General features: G+C 39.5%; 1 protein-coding gene and 1 pseudogene across 4 annotated transcripts; both read left to right on the top strand.

Annotated features, from left to right (window-relative positions):
- The first annotated feature begins 225 nt into the window (after positions 1-225).
- KCTD18 (potassium channel tetramerization domain containing 18) lies at positions 226-18,332 on the top strand. Of its 4 annotated transcripts, none has more exons than XM_063110116.1 (7): positions 226-274; positions 2,721-2,955; positions 4,812-5,023; positions 7,220-7,413; positions 8,478-8,572; positions 13,902-14,004; positions 17,084-18,332. In XM_063110116.1, the coding sequence occupies exons 2-7, from the start codon at positions 2,796-2,798 to the stop codon at positions 17,559-17,561; spliced, it is 1,242 nt and encodes a 413-aa protein (XP_062966186.1). In that variant the 5' UTR covers positions 226-274; positions 2,721-2,795; the 3' UTR covers positions 17,562-18,332. The 4 variants fall into 4 exon arrangements, with proteins under 4 accessions (XP_062966186.1, XP_062966191.1, XP_062966208.1 ...); XM_063110121.1 differs by lacking the exon at positions 226-274 and adding an exon at positions 277-347; XM_063110138.1 differs by lacking the exons at positions 226-274; positions 2,721-2,955 and adding an exon at positions 313-347 and having other exon boundaries at positions 4,812-4,937.
- LOC134364915 (U2 spliceosomal RNA) lies at positions 8,772-8,929 on the top strand (annotated as a pseudogene).
- Positions 18,333-19,796: the final 1,464 nt, after the last annotated feature.

The following is a 19,796-nucleotide window of genomic DNA, read 5'->3' as shown; positions in this document are numbered from 1 at the left end:
ATCACAACTTTCGTGGCCTATTTCTTTTCTTTGACTGTAAAACCGGCCTCTGAAAGGACGAGACCAACCCTTTCGGCCCACCCTTTCCTTTTCCTCCGGGACAGGAAGACGACGCCCACTTCCTAAGCCGGCCGACGGGGGCGGGACCAGGCCGGGGGCGGGACGGGGCGTGCCCTGCCCTGCTCCTCCCCTCCCTGCAGCTCGACCGCCGCCGCCGGGCCAGGCCGCACGGGGGCGCTGCCGGCGCTTCTGTGTTCCACGAGTCGCCGAGCAGGTAAGAAGGCGCTCGCTTCCGCGTCGGGCCCTGAGGCGTCCGGCGGCCGCGCCGAGGGCCGGGCCGGCCGCAGGTCAGTCGGGGAGGCCACCGCGGCCCCCTGAGGAGGAGTGGGGCACTGGGTGGGCGGCGGGCCTGGGAGACGGCGGGGCGCCCCGAGGAAGGGCCCGGGCCGCGCCGATAACACGGGCACCTCGGGCTGCAGGCTTGGGCTTCGGGCCGATTCAGGGTCCCCGGGCCGCGGGGACCGCGGCGGGGCTGGCTGGCTCCCCAGCTCCTCCCCTTTCGTCCCACTTCGGGGGAGGAGTGTGAGCCCCTTGAGCAGTGTTTCTCAAAGTGGGGTTCGCGACGGATAACGCCCCCTCCTCAGACTTTGCGAACCTGATTCTCTGTGTTGTGGCCCGGTGTCTGCATGTTCCCAAGCGTCCCTGATGTTTTTGATGCAGGTGGTCATTGGAACCACACTTTGGGGACACTGCCTTCAAGCGCCGGCCACTTCCCACACAGCAGGGAGGCAAAGTGGGTGCCTTCGAGGATGGGGCCCCGCCTTGAAATGGCGGTGGTCCTCTGCCCTAGGGGAGACCGACTGAGGGGCGGGGGAGTTGCCCCTAAATCCTTGGACTCCGGGTGCTGCAGCGTTCCTGTAGTCACCAGGTCTGCAGATGGGCAGAGGCTTCGTGAGTGAAGGAGCCGTAGGGAACAAAGAGCGGAGGGAGGCGGTGTGGCTGCAGCAGCAAGAACTTGGACGTGATCCTGCTGACCCGGATTGGAGCTGGCTCTCCCACTTCCTAGCAGGCATCACTAGTGTGGCCTCTGCACACATCACTCTGCTTTTTCCCCCGTTGTCCTCGTCTGTCAATAGGGACAGTAATTCCTATCCAGTAGGGCTTTTGTGTGAATTAGGTAATGTCTGCCAAGGGTCTCTACAGTGGCTGGCACATAGTAAGCATTCAGTAAATGGGAATTGTTAAGAGTGATACAGGCCCTGCCTTCCTCAGTACAGACCAAAAAGTAGAAATTAAAGTGGATAAAATGTATGATGTATATTTGGAGAACTGTGCAAGGGTTCTAACTTGAGGTGGTGCTTGGGAAAGTCATGCAGGAAGTGAGGTTTGCCCAGGGCCTTGAAGAATAGGTAGGATTTCAGGGAGCTAGTAACTGGGGCAGCGTGGACCAGTTCCATCCCGCTTCAGAGGTGGTTCTCTCACATGAATCTTTAGAGTGCTGCGCTCAGGACTTTCAGGCGGTGCAAGAAGTCACACTGATACATGGTTTTGGAAGGCTGGACTTTTGGTCCATAATGGTTTCTGTCCACTGAGCCCAGATGCTAATGGTCTCATTTTTCTGTTTTATTGGAGACTGGCTAAATTGGAACATCTACAAAAGGATCTTATTGATCACTTGGTAAAAGTGATCTTACATGGATGTAGTTGAGCCTTTTGGCAGCCATTTTAAACTTGCTATGAAATGTATAGATACTGCGGATTCTCAATATCGGGAGTACCTTTTTCATCACAGTGTTGTTTTCAGGTTCCATTGAAACGTCATAGTCACGTGTGGTTCACCGATCTCCAGAATGGATTAAGAGGTCAAACCCTTAAAACATTCCCAAAGCTTCAGCCATTGTAGAGTCAAGAAGCAGGATATGGAGGTGTTATTTGTAGTTTTAGATCAGTCTGGCTACTGGCATACATAGAATTCTGATCTCAATTGATAAATTACATATTTCCAGTTACCTAACTTATGTGTTATGGTTATTATTAATAATTTCTGCTCTTTTGTTTCCTTAAGTCTCCAGAGTCAATATCAAGTCCCTCAGTATACACCTTATGGTAAAATTTATATCATTATACATAATATTTACCATTTATTGAGTACTAACTCTGAGCCAGAGACTGTTCTAAATGCTTGTTATATGATCTGACAATTATTCCTCTGGTAGTCCTTTGAGGTAGGCACGATCACTGCCTTCATTTTATAGATGAGGAAACCAGAAGAGGAAGATAAGTAATTTGCCCAAAGCCCCAGAGCTGGTAAGTGGTGGAGCCTAGCAGCTTAATTCCATGCTACCTTCTGGTCTCCTCTGCAGCTGGGATGGCTCCCTCAGACTTACTGTAGTTGAAAAGATGTGTGAATACTAAAGATCATAAGCCTGCCTCACCTTTGCTTTATATGTGACGGACCATGTATTGTCTTGTTTAATTCTTTAAACAGTCATTTCAAAAGCTATAATTTGGTTGGTAATACTTTATTATCTTTTACAAATCTTCTGAGCCAACATTTTCCAGTTTCTCAGCATATCTCAAACTTTTAAAAATATTATTTACAGTCCTTCAATTCAATATTGCTAGTACTGAGGAATTAATCACATTAAAATGTATTTATTTTGCTGTCTATTTAGTGTATTGTTGGAAATGTCAGTGCCGACTGTCCTTTGTTTTTACAGAGAGGCACCAGGACTGCCATTGTTATGAAGTTTCTGAAAGTGTGGTGAGGCAAACATTCCGGTGTTCAGGCAGCAATGGAAGGCCATGAGGCAGCAAAAGAGGTGCTAGACATTCTTCGACTGAACGTGGGGGGTTGTATTTATACAGCCCGGCGTGAGTCCCTGTGCCGCTTTAAGGACTCTATGCTGGCGTCTATGTTCAGTGGTCGCTTTCCTCTAAAAACAGATGAGTCAGGTAAATGCCTAAAGTCTGAAGCATGATCATGAATATTCATTAACATAGCAGTCCAGTTTAAATTCCCTTTGGTTTTCCTAATAACAATGGAAGGGATTGGGTTAGTATACTAATTACTGAGATCATTAGGACTGTGTAGAGATTCATTAGGTACATGGAGAAATTAAATACTGGTTCCTAAAATCTCTGATGCTGTTGCAAAGTTGACAAAGAAGTGAGTGTGTAAAGGCCAACCATGACCTAATTAATTATGGGAATGAACTATATTTGGAAAGTCAAATGTAGTTACTTTCATTCAGCTTCATGGGTAAAAGTATTGCAGCTGATTAAACATATTAGCTTTTCTCTGTGTTCTTCAAGTTAGAAAATGTATTTCTCTGGAGAAAGCAGCTGCTCTCATAGCTGACAGATAGAACAGTGTTCATCGGTGTAGAATTAGTGTTATACTCATGGCCTAGTCTAGCTGTTGTAGTCTTATATAGGCTGACGTGCATGGCTGAGAAAATGTCAGGGCAGTGATACTGTCAGTCATTCAGTGGCAGTTGACTGAAAATTCGTGTTTCAGAAGAAACTAATATACACAGGTAGGGTTCTGGGGCTGCTCTCTCTGCTACAAGTGCTTTGGGATTCACTGAATCTACTACTTGTTGTAAAGAAACTTTACCAACTCCACTGAGGCTTTTTGTACTATCTGTGAGCCCCACAACCCACTCTTGGTACTGTGTTAGAGGAGAAGGATTGTGGAGTCTTGAATGTAAGGGGCTGTTTTATTGTTAATAACCCTGGGTCTTGGGAGGTTGTTCTGCCAGCTAAATGGAAAAGTTACCAGTGGCTGGTGCCCAGGGCTTTATGTCCACATGGGCAGAAAGGTTATTGGTGAAAAGGTGGTAAGCAGGGATTGAGTTTTCTTCTCTGCCCTCAAGTTTTACCCTTTTAATCCCTTCTTTTCTAAGCTAATCAAGGGATAAAAGGAGGTATTGAGTAACCCTATGCAATTTTATTTTTCTTAATTCTGCTAAATTGTCATAAGAAAAATCTTTTATTATAAAGTAGTGCCAGCATAACTTTTCTTCCTTTTTAAAGTTTAGGTTCTCATAGTACAAAGGGACTAAACTAATAATTCCAAATACATGGTATGCTTGGAGCTAGGAACCCCAGACTTGTCATGTTGCTGACATACAAATACTGTACATGGTAGCGAGCACCCCACATGCCTGTCCTGGTCCAGCTGGGCTGAGGTTGGGGGTAAGTTTCCTTTTCTACCAGCAATCTGAGTTCTTCTTGGCCTTTGCAGTAGCCACAAAGTTCCAAATGGGTCTCAGAATACATTCTCCTGTATGGTGGGTGAGAATGCAGTCCATCACTAAGTCATACAATCTCTTTGTGCAGATTAGAAAAGGGTGCCCTTTTATCGAGGAAGATGCAGTTCCATGCCAGGGTGTGTGGCTTAGTGACAGACAATGGGCTTGATTTCAGCCTCACTCACCCCCTTGACCTGGCACCAGTGTACGTAGCACACCGATACAACCAGTACTTACACCCTGGTGATATATGTTTATGTTCAGTGCTATAGAAATACAGGTGATTTTCCTAAACAACCCCCTCAAATTCAGTATTAGGATATCCCCTGTTTGTAAGCCAAGGGTTGCTGTTATATCATATTTGCTGTTTGAGTGAAGAATCAAAAATCTAGCTTAGTTTCATTGACCAAACCTCTTTGAACACTAGGTGTTAACTTTCTTGTGAGAAAGAAACGCTTCTAATTGTAGAGATCCTCAGATCTTGTTTGACTTGTTGAAGTTTTATTTATCGTCACATGAATCTATGCAATCATTTTTCAACTGAATGTTTTCTAGGGGCTTGTGTTATTGACCGTGATGGACATCTATTTAAATACCTTTTGGATTACCTTCACGGAGAAGTTAAGATTCCCACAGATGAACATACCCGCATTGCCCTGCAGGAAGAAGCTGATTACTTTGGTATCCCTTATCCATACAGCCTGTCTGACCACTTGGCCAATGAAATGGAAACATATTCTTTAAGGTCAAATATAGAACTTAAAAAGGTCTTGGCATTTTCTTAAGTTCTAAAATATATTTATTTATTTATTGTGCACAAAGTGATATGTATTATTTTGCATAACCTGTATTGTCACATAAACCAAACATGAGACTTTTGTAATTCTTGAAGATAAATTGCTTAATTATTACTACTCCTCATTTTTTAAAGCCAAAATTCTGTTCTAGAAAGTATGTCACATTGCTACTGAAACGTTTATTGAGTTTCTGTTCCTGATTGAAGATTTAACACTTTTTTGATGGCTTTTTTATAGAACTATTTTGCTCCTGAAGTTTGTTTTAAATTAAGAGAAATACTGTACTATATGAGGGTATAGTGGTATTATTTTGTTTACTAAAATTATTTTTTAAAAGAATGGTCATGATAAATAATAAAATCTCTTACCTGATTTAGGGAGTGTAACAGTTTGTTACTAAGTTAAAACATTAGTATGATTAATTCACTTTGGGATCAGTAAATCTTTTAAGACACTTCTATTTTAAATCACATTTTAAAGATCTTTATATGACTTGAAAAGCTTCATTATTTGTTTTTGTATTATTGGAAGTATTATATTTGCTATTAATTAGCACCTTTGGACATCTGAGAAAAATATTTTTCCTAGATAATTGTTAATACTGAAAACTGATCTGAACTGGTTTGAATTCTTTGATTGGGATTTCAGTGTTAGGGAGCAAACTGATGGGTGGTTGGTTATTAGGAGTGCTGTGTGAAGAGAAAGTTGATTTGGTTCCAGATCCCCTTCAGGAATTTGCATGTTTGCATGGGTTCTGCTGTGAAATTATTTATAAATTGAATTGTCAAATAATAGTCTTTTAGTGCTGTTTGCCACATCTGCGGAATGGGGCTAAAAAAAATCCTGGCTGGAAGGTTGGGGAGGGTTAGCAATCATCTTCGGAGATCCCAACTCAACAGTCTTTTATTCCTGGTTTGTATTCAGAAAGGACATAGCATGCACCCATTCATTCTGTCAGCCAACACATATTTATTGCACATGTTTGACATATATGTCACTGTAAAAGGGACTGTTTGGGACACCAAGAAATACAGCATGGAATTCTTGCCCTTGAATAGTGTATAGTATACTTGGGAATTCATAAAGATGTGCAAGTAAAATTAAAAACCAATACAGGAGTTAGATAGCAATATTAAATGAAAGTACATGACAGGTTAGGGCCATATTTTCATTCACTGAGTCAGTAAATATTAGGCATCTCCATTGTGTCAGGCACCATTCCATACACTTGGGGTACATCAGTGAACAAAACAGACAGAAGTGCCTTTCCTTAGGGGGCTTATAGCAGTCATGCCGTTTGTCCAAGGAATGGCTCTTGCCACTCCTCTGGGTGAAACCCTCCTCCTCCATGCCTGGTAGTACTTGTAGTCTCACCTGGCGGCACTTATTATACAGTGTGCCGATGACTTATTTCATGTCCATCTTCTGCATTAGCTAAAAACTCTAGGAGGGCTGGGATTCTGTCTCTGTTTGCCATTATATCACCAGGACCTTAGACAATGCTCAGCACATAGTAGGTACTTAATATTCAAGTGAATGAATGAATAGGTAGATAAATGCCAAATGAGTTCAGACAGAATGTACTGAGTTCATATATTCATATCTTTCAGTGTACAAGAACAAATTAATCTGGTTAATACATGATTGGAATTTGGAGTTAAAAGTAAGGGTCAACCATGGGATTAGTCAGTAGAAGGTGAGAGGAGGATTAAGTCAAATGGGAAATTTTGGAGGAAACGTTCTAAAGGAAAAAGAAAATATTTAACTTTCACTTATTATATGACGATTATAAAATTAAAAGTGATATTGGCAGTGGAGAAATGATGTTATAAAGATTAGATTTTATAAAGATTATAAAGTTAAAAGTGATATTGGCAGGCTAAAGGAGAAGAAAAAATAGAATTTCCATGTGGAAAGGGATTCTCTAAATGAAAAAGTTTTGGGTTTTCAGTTGGTACTTTTTGTTATTGTCTCCCACTTCCCCCAGTTAATTCAACAAATGCATGTTTGGTTTTTAAAGGCATGAAGACTAGGCTAAAATTTATAATTTCTTAATTTGCCTTACGACCAGCTGAAATTACAGCTGTTCAGCAAAGTAACAAAGCAAACTCATTTTTTATTTTATTCCAGAATTAAATTCAAATTTTATATATTTTTTTGCTTTAGGCTTTAACAGACTTCTGTGATTCGTATGGTTTAGTTTGCAATAAACCAACAGTTTGGGTTCTCCACTATCTTAACACATCTGGCGCAAGCTGTGAGAGTAGAATTATCGGTGTATATGCCACAAAAACTGATGGTACAGACGCTATTGACAAGCAGCTGGGAGGAAGAATTCACAGTAAAAGCATTTTTAAAAGGTATGTCCAAATTTAAATGTGAAAAAGAATAAAATAAAGTCTTGGTTTCTTCTAAGAGGTTTTATTAAATGGAATTTTGTGCTTGACTAGAAAAGACCATTAACACCTCTCAGCAGGCAGAGTGAGCCTTGGTAGCTATCGAGATAGGCCTGTTTCATGAACAGCTTATGATTAAGACCATTTCACACATATATAAGCCACAGTCCATCTGCAGGGTCTAGACAGTGGTTCTCAACTGGGAGTATGCATCAGAATCCCCTGAGAGGCTTTAAAAAAAAAGAAAAGAAAGAAAAGCAAAGCGACATGCTTGGTATCTTCTGTAGGCCATAATCTATGGGTAGAAGCTCGGCCCAGAAGTCAGCTGGCCTGCTGAGTGACCCAGGGCTGGTCTGCACCTTGGTGTCCTCTTCTGAGAAGTGATGAAGGACTTCCCTGGTCCTTCCAGCTTTAGAATTCTATGACTTGAATGTGTTAAATTCTTAAGGGTTAATCTCTTAATATTTGCCCTATAATCTTATTTACACTGGTCAATTCACTTAGCAAACTTTAAAAAAAATTCTCTGGGAGATTGGATTGGGTCACATATTAATGACTAATGCATGGCCATATAAGCTTGCTTTTTAGATGATTAAATATGTCATCAGTTTCTGAATTCTTCACAGGCTGGGATGCTTCTATTTAAGATATATGAGTATAAGTGCTTGCCTAATGCTAGGGAAGTTTTAGTCAAAGTTGAATCTTTTCTAAGTTTGCTGGAGTCGGTGATTTGTTTAAAAAAACTTGATTTTGAACATGTGTTGATTTTTCTACATCATCTATATTATGGAATTAACAAATATTTTACCATTGTAAAAAGAGATGAAATGTAGCTTAGTATATGATATATGTATATTGTATAATATATATTTATGAGTGCATGTATATGCTTAAGGGTCACAGAACAACTATTCAATGCCTATATATTTTTTTCCTTAATTAACGAGCATTTATTGTCTGTTAGCTGTATATGTGTACATGCACTCATACTTAGGTAGTATATTCATTACTTTTTGCAATATTTCTAGAGAGGCAGGAAATAATGTTCAGTACATTTGGAGCTACTATTCAGTAGCAGAATTGAAGAAAATGATGGATGCCTTTGATGCTTGGGAAGGAAAAGGTACAGTGCAATTCTTTGTTTCATGGAAGCACGTTTCCTTAATAAGAAAAAGTAAGCTCAAATACTGCATTTTGTTGTTTGAGAAAGTATTTTTTTGAGTGCATCAAAGTATCTGTCATCTCATTGTAACACTGGGGCAGTTTACTTACAAATCTTTAAACCCCTTAGGTTGTTAGATATTATTAATAATTTATAATTCATCGCTTCTCGGCCTTTTGGCTAAGATCAAGTGTAATAATTTATAATTCAGTAATCTCAAATGTGCTTCTGTTATTATGCTTATTTAATTCAATTAAACAGGGGTTTATTTAGTACCTACTATGTACCTAGCATTGTCCTAAGACGTATAGTTCTAAAGTAAGTATAAAATATGTAATCAAGAAAAGGGAGAGAAAATGAAAATGATGCCGGGGAAGATGTCTAAAGAGCCCTTATAAAACAATTAATCTTTACATACGACTTTGAAAATTGACCATCTGTGTCAAGTTGCTTAGTGAGAGTTGATAATAATAATACTACTAAATATCCACTGTGATAAGTAGTTTACATTCAGTATCTCTTAGTCCTAACACAACTCTGTACGCTGTTTACCATTCCTGTTTTATAGATGAGAAACCTGAGTTTCAGAAAGCCCACACCACTTGTTTAAGGATCATAGAGGGTTAACTGTTCTATGCTTAAGTATTTTTGTTAATTAACAAGCATGTATTGGGTCTGTTAGGAACAAAGTCCTATGATAAGTCCTAAAATTGGTTCCAAAGATAAATAAGACACATCCCAGTCCTCAAATGATCTGAAAAGCTAATAGAGACAGACTGTCAGTTACATAAGAAAAAAATAAAAGGAGAGGAAAAGGCTTTTAAAAACTCTTCATCAGCTGTTCTCCATCACCCCGTCTTTCTTTTATCAACTTTGCCTCCACTTTTCTTTCTTTTTCCTTGCTTATTGTACCCCTCAAGCAGGCAGGATGATGTCTTTAAACTTATTACTCTAGATTTAATTTATTTTGTGACATTTTTTCTCAGGTTGAGGAACAAACCCAATGGTGTTCTCTTGTCTCCTTTTGTGCCTCTGAATTGGCAGGATGCCCAGGAGGCTTCAGGAGGACCAAGGCTTAGCTTTTTTCTCCACTGATTTAGGAAGCTGAGGCAGAAAACTGGGATCAAGGGCCGGCCCGTGGCTCACTCGGGAGAGTGTGGTGCTGAGAACACCAAGGCCCCGGGTTCGGATCCCATATACGGATGGCCGGTTCGCTCACTGGCTGAGCGTGGTGCTCACAACACCAAGTCAAGGGTTAAGATCCCCTTACCGGTCATCTTTAAAAAAAAAAAAAAAAAAAAAAGAAAACTGGGATCAAACAAACTGAGTGACGATTTTAACTTTTTGAAAGCATGTAATGAAGCATCGTTGTTATTTAACAAAGTTCTGGAAGGCCTGTGGAAATTCCTAAGACAGGAAACAGAAGTAAGAGAAAAAAACTATTGGAAGGGAGAAGACAGGGTCATTATTATTTATGGATAAAGTGACTTTTTCGAAAACCCAAAAGAATCGACTTAAAGTAAGTTAAGTGATGAGTTTAGTAGACTAACTTAGCTGGATACTATACAAAGATCAGCAGCTTACCTACGATAAGTTAATTAGAAATTATAGAGGAAAATCATAAACATAAAATAACTAGGACTGCCCTTGGGACTACTTAAGAAATGCATGGGTCTTTTATGAAGAAAACTGCTAAAATATATTTATCTGTCTTTCTGTCCGTCTGTCCATCCATCCATCCCTCTATCTAAAAAAAAAGACGACCTCAAGATAATGGTGAAACATACCATGGTCCTGAGTGGGAAATCTGAATATAAAGATGTCAGTTTTTTCAGATTAAATTATAGGTTTAACACAATTCTTATTAAAATATCAGTATAACTCTTTGGGAACTTGAGGAAATAATTCTGAAATTCCTCTGAAAGAATGAACAAGTAAAATAGCCAAGAACATTTAGAGAGATGAGTCTAACTATTTGATGGTAAAATATGATAGAAATCTATGATGATAAGAACCATGTGTATGAATAGAACAGAGATCAAGAGTAGACCCTAATAAAATTATAAGAATAAAAATACTATGTTATTAAAAAAGTATTACATATCAGTGAAAACATGATACATTATTTAATAAGTAATGGATGGAGAAATATGCTTGGGAGGAAAATCAAAACTTTAACCTCACATCATTTATCAAAACAATCCCAGGTGGATTTATGAATAGAGAAAGAAACGATAATAAACTAAAAGGAAATTTAAGCAAATAACTGATTTTTTAATAGGAAAAGATTATAAGTGCAAAATAAATCATAAAGACAAAGGTTGATAAATAACTAAAGAACTTTAAAACAGAAAAAAGTATTAAGAACTTTAAAACAAAAAAATTATAAAAAAAATTAAAAGACTAATTTAAAATGAGGATAAATAATGTTACATTAACTGGCCAAAGAATATCCTTAATATCAGCAGTTATGTAAATTGATTAGAAAATCAACTTGACCCTTACTACATAAAAATGTGCAAGGTTCATGACCATGAAATTCCTAGAAGAGGAAATAAATGAGGCAGGAGGTTCAACCTTATTATTTATCAATGAAATATACATGAAATGAGAACTATTTTTTATATGCCAGATTAGTAAAGATCTTTCATGCATTCCTGGCTGGAATTAAAATTCATATAACTTTTTAAAAAAAGGAAATTTGTCACATCAATAACATCAAAATTTTTCATATTCTTTGATCCAATAATTCCACTTCTGGGAATCTGCCTTACGGACATAGTCAAATGCAGACCAAGGCTAATAAGCAGAGAAGTTTAATTATGAAGCATTATTCATAATAGGGACAAAATAATAACAATCTAAATGTCTAATGATAGAAGGTTGAATACATTTTGGCACATCCATGGGATGGAATATAATAAAACTATTAAGATTATTTTGAATAACTTTTTATAAAGATAAATGTCCATGATAGCATAAGAAATGATAAAAAGCAGGAAACAAAATTAAATGTAAAGTGTTTTTAATTATGTGCATATCATATGAATAGAAAAAAGACTGGAATGAAATACATCAATATGTCCTGAGCCTTGATTCCTGGTTTTCAGATTAGGAGTGGTTTTGCTTTTCTTATATATACTTTTCTGTTTTCCAGGCTTTGTATAATGAATGTGAATTGCTTTATAGGCAGGAAAAAAATGAAAGTTTTTAAAACAAAATGCAATGATATATCCATACACAACGTATTACATTCAGAAATAAAAGAAGGGGCTGGCCCGTGGCTCACTCGGGAGAGTGCCGTGCTGATTAACACCAAGGCCGCAGGTTCGGATCCTATGTAGGGATGGCTGGTTGGCTCACTGGCTGAGTGTGGTGCTGACAACACCAAGCCAAGGGTTGCGATCCCCTTACCAGTCATCTTTTAAAAAAAAAAGAAATAAAAGAAAAAATTATTTTTACATACATCAACTTGGATGAATCTTTGAAGCATCATGCTAAAGATGGTCAGACAGAAAAGGCTACATCTTGTCTGATTCTATTTATATGACATCCTGGAAAAGGCAAAAGTAGGGATGGAGGGGAGGACATTGACTGCAAGAAGGTATGAGGGAATTTTCTGGGGTGATAAAAATGCTCTATATTTTGATTGTGGGTATGGATACGTGACTATATACATTTGTCAAAACTCATTGAACTATGAACCAAAAAAGGGTGAATTTTATTTTATATAAATTGTATCTCTATGTGACTTTTAAAAAAACAAACTTAATGGACTAGATTTGGGAATGTTTTTGTAGCATATGTAGCTCTGTGTTTTGGGAGCATGATCAAGCAATTTCATAAAGTTACTGTCTTCAAATAAGGTTCATAGAGTTCTTTGAGTATCGGAAATGTCTGTTATATATAATAACTTATATGCCTAGCTTGCTTAGTTTTTTATTACCAGAACTTTAATAGTGCAAAGAAGGCACCGAGTCCATTCTTGGGACTAAAAAGGTTACTCTTTTTTTTTTAATGCTAAGCAATTTTTCTTTAACATCATTCTTAAAGCCTTTTTACATGTGTCTATATATTATTATTTTATGGTTCTTTTTAAAAAAAATTGAAGTGAAATGCATATAACATAGAATTAGCTAGTTTAACATATACATTTCAGTGGCATTTGACATATTCACAAGTTGTACAACCATTACCTCTATCTAGTTCCAGGACGTTTTTTTCATCACCCTGAAAGGGACCTCTGTACCTATTAAGCAGTTACTCCCCATCCCACTCTCTCCTGCAGCCCCTGGCAACCACCAGTCTGCTATTCTGGATATTTCATATAAACGGGATCATATAATATGTGACCTTTATGTTTGGCTTCTTTTACTTAGCATAATGTTTTTGAGGCTCACACGAATACATTTTTCAGCTTTCAGTCAGAAACATATCAGATTTAAAAATTAAAATGAATTTGACTGGGATCTTGGCCTAACACATTAACTCAGATTATTCTTGTTTGAAAAGGTGCTTGTAGGATAATGAAATATCATATTTAGTGGTTGCCAATTACAGAGTGGTTCACAGAATTTACCTGATTTGATGATCACAGCAACCCAATAAAGTAGATACAGCGTATGTTATAACCCCACTGTGTAGTGCTGCTACTATAGCTGATAATAAAGGCATCTGACATTTATTGCGTGCTTAGTCTGTGCTGGCCCCTTTTCTAAGCACGTTGTATTTATTATCTCATTTAATCATCACAACAGTCCTGTGACTGTTATTATTGTCATTATTTCACAGATGAGAATTTTTTTTTTTTTTTTTTTTGGTGACTGGCCGGTACAGGGATCTGAACCCTTGCCCTTGGTGCTAGCAACACTGCACTCTAACCAACTGAGCTAACCAGCCAGCCCACAGATGAGAAAATTTAGGCCCAGAAAAGCTTTCCCAAGGTCAGATGATTAGTGAGTGAGAGAGTGGGATTCTGACCCAGGCAGTCTTGGCCAGAGCCTGTGTCCTTACTCAGGACACACTCAGCTGCCCTGGGCGCACATAATGACCTGCTGAGTTTTTATGCTAATCAATGCAAAGCCAAGCTGGTGGCCAACTCTTCCTAGACCCAGGCCACTCTCCTGTCCTGGCTTTTCACGGTGCTTGCTCTTCGTGTGGTGCATACCTCCCTTCGTCAGTGAGGGGCATGATCCTCAAAATCTTTCTGGCCAGTCTTAAATGAAACAGCGTTACTCAACATTTTGCAGTGGACGGTGGGTCTCTTAATTTATGTCTTTTTATTTTCCAGGTGTTAGCTACTGGCGGGTGCCTCATGAGCTGATAGAGTGTTGGACTCTGGAAGAGCGTCCTTTGCTTGGAAGCCTGCATCACATGGCCCCTATTCGAAAGAGGTGATCTGTGCTCTGTTGATTATTTGTTTTGTTTTTTAATCTGTGACTAGGTTTTTACTGCTTTTATGAAGGGGAAATGAATAATAGTTCTTGACCTTACTAAGCTTATTAATCACCTAGATGAGTACTCTTCCTTACCATCAAAATATGGATCTTGATAAATACAAAGTTACGAAAACTATGTAAAAAGTGGGAATAGTTCTCTAAAACTAGATGTATAGTATTCTCTTATTAGGAGAGTGTGATTTTAAAAATACTAGTGAACATAGTGGGAATGCTGTGGTGAGTATTTTTTCCCCACAAAAGTGAAATCCCAGGCTTTTTTGGCAAAAGTAAAAAAATCTATTTATACTTAACACTTGAAATTTCCTGTGCCTTATTCTGAATTCTTTTTTCTTTTTGACTGCCACAAATAGCATTTTATTTAATGATATTTTCCTGTGTTCCATGAAATTATTAGCATTAAATTCACTCTATATCTGTGTCTTTCACTGTGTTTTAAATACATTTAAAATCACCTTTCTTTTTTTAGTGTCTGGGTTTTATTTATGGGCTTCAGATGTTCTGATTTCTTGATTACCTGATCTAGAATTTGATTTGTTACCTCTATGGAATTTGAGACTACTTTCTTACTTTTGCCCTCTGGATATTTCACAGAAATGCAGAGAAGCTTATTCTCTTTTTTTTTTTGGCAGCTGGCTGGTAGAGGGATTGAACTCTGGACCTTGGTGTTATCACACCATGCCCTAACCAACTAAGCTAACAGCCAGCCAAGTTTTTAGTAGTTAATCATGTCTTGTCAAAACAGATCTTCTTTCTTTTTTTTTTTTTTTTTTTTTTTGTGACCGGTAAGGGGATCGCAACCCTTGGCTTGGTGTTGCTCGCACCGCGCTTAGCCAGTGAGCGCACCGGCCATCCCTATATAGGATCCAAACCTGCAGCGTTGGCGCCCCCAGCACCACTGTGCTCCCAGCACCGCACTCTCCCGAGTGAGCCACGGGGTCGGCCCCAAACAGATCTTATTTCTTAAAGGTCATAATTTTCTCATTGTTTATTTTGCCTTTTGAACCTACAATTAGCAAATATCATTTGGATCAAGAGCAGTGGTTCTCCACTGGGGGTGATTTTGCCCCCCAGGGGATATTAACAATGTTTGGAGACATTTTTGGTTGCCACACTGTGGGGAGGGGTTGCTACTGGCATCTAGTAGGTAGAGGTCAGAGATGCTGCTAAACATCCTGCAAAGCACAGGACAGCCCCACAACAAAGATTTATCTGACCAAAATGGTGATAGTGTCAAGGTTGAGAAACCTTGGTGTAGAGTTTAGTGGAAGATGTAGACTGAAAACAAAGCAGGCAGGAACGGTTTGTGGAGACTCTTTTCTGTGCTAGTTGTCTTTCTTCTAGGATATTATGCAGCATCATCTTGGATGCACCGACAGGATAATAAGATGACTGAGAAGCTCTGGTGAGGTCCTGAGGAGCCATGTGACCCACCAGAAAAAATGTGATTATATTCAGTAGAGTTCTAGGGTTGAATACATTATATTTGCATTCTTTGCTACTTACACAGTTTTCAAAGAACCATGCTCTTATGATCCCATTTCCAAGAATGGGAGGTCACTATGTTATAATTGTCTCTCACAACACACAAATGCGTGTGGGAGGGAGTGGACCTGGAGGATTGCCCTGACCCTTCACGTTTTGGGGGTGGTCCTCAGGAAGCGAAGCTGGTGGAGGGAGCAGGCAGGGTTTTGACTGTCGGGTCCTCCGCCGGCTGACCTGAACAGCCCTAGCCTCATTCCTTTTGGTGCGTGAGTGAATGGCCCAGATTACTCTTTCCCTGCGGTCCCCTTTGGAAGGAGACGGGGGAAGAGAGACGTGAAGAGAGGTGAGCACAGCCGCCGGCCCCAACCAGCCCAGTTAAAGGACACTCAGATGCTGCAGGGGTTCTGTCGAGCAGTTCCGTTTATTATCACACGTGCACTTGCTCTTATAGGCAGATGGGGAGGGGAGGTTTTAACATAATCCTATCAGCTTAAAGGTCAAGAGCACGCATCCTGTCTCAATGCCTAGCTATTGCAACCACGCAGTGTTCATGAGCGCAGAAGCACATATTTGGCCAATAAGGGCTAACGCAAGGTTCCCGCAGACACTCCCACCCTACTTCCTCCCAGCACCGTCTTAGGCTGCCACGTTAATACGCCCTTGTGGGCCCAGAATGGTGCCACTTTCAATGTCACTTAAGATGGCGTTAGTTTTTAAGGCCCGACATTTGACCATGGTTGTTTGACAGTTTTAAGGTCATTTTTAAAAATGCTCCCCCTTTAGGCTTTTTATAATGAATGGTAGACTCAGTTCGGGAATCTTTGAGGGTTTGTCCAGTACTTCTCAAATTCAAAAAGCATCTTAACCATACCATGGGGTTGACCATTCTAGCAGTCCCCAAAATGTGTTCCACAGAATGCAAATGTTACTGGCTGTCAAAAGTTTCATCACAGAATGACTGGGACATATGAGCTAACAAACTTAAACAGGTGTCTGTAGTATAGGCCTTCTCAGAACCTTTAATATGTTAATATGGATTTTAGAGCTACAAGAGGAAGAAAAAATATGCAGCAGCATTTCTCAAATTTATTTGACTCTGAAACCCTTCTTTTCCTCAGTTAATTTCTTGAAACTGCAGTTCTGGGAAAAACAACTTGGGATATTCCTGGTTATCCTCTGGATCACATCAGGATTCTTGGGAACAGAGTGATAACGTTGTAAAATTCTTGTGTAATACTCCAGATTTTAACTTGTTGGTGTTAATGTTATACGTGATTTTAAAAGACACAATTTGTATTCAAGTTGAAATAATCTTTTGTAAATTTCCTAATTTACATATTGACTTGTGAGATGAGAGATGAGGTAGGTCGATACCTATAAACCTCTTGACTCTAATTCTTTTTTTTGGTGGCTGGTATGACTCTAATTCTTGAGGAGAGCCTTTTTATTAACCCCGAAGGTAGACTTTGGAGACGTTTTCATTAGTAACTCACCTGTAAATGCTGAAAGTGACATGCGTCTGTATTTCTAGGCGACTGATAGCATGCAATGAAGAGGAAGAAGAAGGCGTGAACTGTAAGGCTGGTCCTAAACCAGTCAGATTTTTGGGCCCTTCCACCAGCACCCAAATTAAAGTCAAGAACTCAGCTTCAGTCAGGGTGGCTCTAAGCACTGCCGTCCAGACCTCGTCTCGGCTGACAGCAGATCGGTCTCAGGGCAGCAGCAGTGGAAAGGCAGCTCAGGGCTTCGCGCCATCCCCTTTGGGCACCGGGCCACTTGGGCATTCTCAGGCTTCCCGTGGGGCCGGGAGCACCCAAAACGGAGCCACACACACCCCGCCAGCAAAGGTGCTGCTCCCCGACAAGAAGCCCGCGCCGCATCGAGTGATAAAGCTGAGGAGGACTCCGCTGTGTGCGGCGCCTTCCCTGCCCAGCTCCTCTGCAGGGACGCAGCCCCGCTCCCCCGAGCCGCCGCCTCCCGAAGCTTCCAGCACTGAGTGTGCAGACTGACCACGGGAGAGACCAGGCTGAGGGGTAAAAATGTGCACTTACGTCTTCCTTTTTGTCTCCCAGAACTTCCAACCTATTTGATATGAATAAGCGACACTGTTTCTTGTTGCACTAGAGGGAAAACTTACGTTTATATTTGAGATTATTACAGGAAAATTGAATTGTGTGAAGAAGGAATGGAGGAGAGGAAACTTTAAGTGGTTGGGGCTTTATTCTCATTTTCCCAACTTTTAAATGATAACTTGTCTATGGACAGTTTGAATTTCTGGTCTTTAATTTGTTTTTTTAATGGTTAATTGGTATAAGACAACAAAACAGTACAGTAGAATAATCACTAGAGAAGTCCACTTTGTTGCTGAAATAATTATAGACTCTGGGCCCTTTGGTAATGTTCCTCCTCGCAGCCAGGGACAGGCGTGAGGTCTGGGCTTAGATATTCCTGCCTGGGGAGATGGCGATGGTGCTCTTAGTACTTGCCTGTGCAGTGCCACCGCCCAGAGGGCTGCTAGAGAGGAAATGCAGATCAAGCTGAGCTGCCCCCAAACAACTCAGCCTCAAAAGACACGAAAAGAAACAGTGGGGAGGGAAAAAAGACAATAAGCTGAGATGATACTTCGAATCTCACTTAATTGAACTATTTTCTTTCCTAGATTGACTTTTCTTATCCTTTTCCGTTAGCAGATTTATTTATATATACCATGAGAAGATTTCTTGGAACAAGAATTATATAATATCCTTGAAGTGAATTGTTGAAATAGTTTAATTTGAATAGTGATGTTTTGAAAGTACTTTGAAAAAGAGAAGTTAAAAGTTTGACTTTTTAACTAAAGTTAATATTTGTTTTTTGGAAGTGACCATTGAAGAGTCATTCTGATTATACCATTTGATTTTTTAATGCATAAAATTTCTGTATAACTTGAATTTAATATTTTTAAACAGAATATTTTCATTAATTCTCTATTTTTTCATGACTGTTCAGTTGTGTATGTTTACTCTTAGGTTGTGTTTTGTAATGGGATCACATGTGTTTACCTTCGGTGAACAGTATGCCTTCATTGTGTTAAAAAATAAATTCTAAAGCAGGGTACTTTTTACTCAAATGTTATTATTGTACTTGCATTGCTTTAAAAGAGTAAAGTAAATATACTTTTTACAAAATAAAGTAAAACTTTTCCATAAAAAGTGGCATTTTCTGTGACTGTACTTATTTCAGCCTTGGAGCCCATTAGTAGCTTGAAAGCTTGTCATTTTATATAAGTTATCTATTTCTGCTTGCAAAATTGCTTTCTTGCCCAGATAATGTATGAAATAATTAAACCAGTTGTGTCACGGAGAGCTTAAGACTGGCAATGGGGACATACTGAAGTATTTGTTTTGTTTATATTGCCTTCTGTTACAGTTTGTAAAGTATTCTCATATATTTTATTTCATTACTTTTTAGTTTCAGAACAACAGTATAATGAAGGTAATCTTTCCCAGTTCTCAAAGATCAAGGAAGGGGCTGGCCAATGAATTCAGCTGGTTAGAGCATGGTGTTGTAAAGCAAAGTCAAGGGTTTGGATCTCCGTACAGGCCAGTTGCCAAAAAAGAGATCAGGTAAGTAAGGTTCAGAAAAGTTAACGGCTGTACAATAGTGATCACACACACACACACACACACACATGCACACATTTTAGCCCCAAATATGATTTCTGCAGAATGACACAGCATCACTCTGACTAAAGGAAAAGTTAGAGGGAAGAAGAAACATAAAAGTCTATTAATTTGCTTAATATTTGAAGTTTCTGAGCAGGAAAGTATTGAAGTATTGGATTACATGTCTGTCTCCAATTAGACAGGGACTCTACTGCTTCTGTAACTGCAGTGCCTAGTACACAGTAGGCCTTCAGTAAATTTCTGGACAGTTGAGGCAACCACCTGTCCCCAAATTATTTTAGGAAATTTTTCTGGCAGCAGTCTTCAGGAGGTACAGAAATTGATTTCTGATCTTGCAGAGTTTATACTGTCAGAAGAATGAAGGGGGTTCTTGTGAAAGTTCCTTAGTTAATATTGCTAATGAGTACATTTGCTAATGGTGATGACCATAACACCTACATAACTTGTCAAGTTGTTTAAAGTAATTCAGAGACATGCATCACCAGACCCCAGAGAGGTACCAGAGAGGTAGTGGTGGGTACTTGTCAGGGAAAGCAGCAGCCTGGCCTCTCGCCTCCTGCTTCATGCCTTGCCTTTGCT

Source organism: Cynocephalus volans, chromosome 1 (genome assembly GCF_027409185.1).
Source record: "Cynocephalus volans isolate mCynVol1 chromosome 1, mCynVol1.pri, whole genome shotgun sequence".
Classification (NCBI taxonomy): domain Eukaryota; kingdom Metazoa; phylum Chordata; class Mammalia; order Dermoptera; family Cynocephalidae; genus Cynocephalus; species Cynocephalus volans.
The sequence above is the reverse complement of the archived record's forward strand: the minus strand, read 5'-3'. Positions and strand labels throughout refer to the sequence as shown.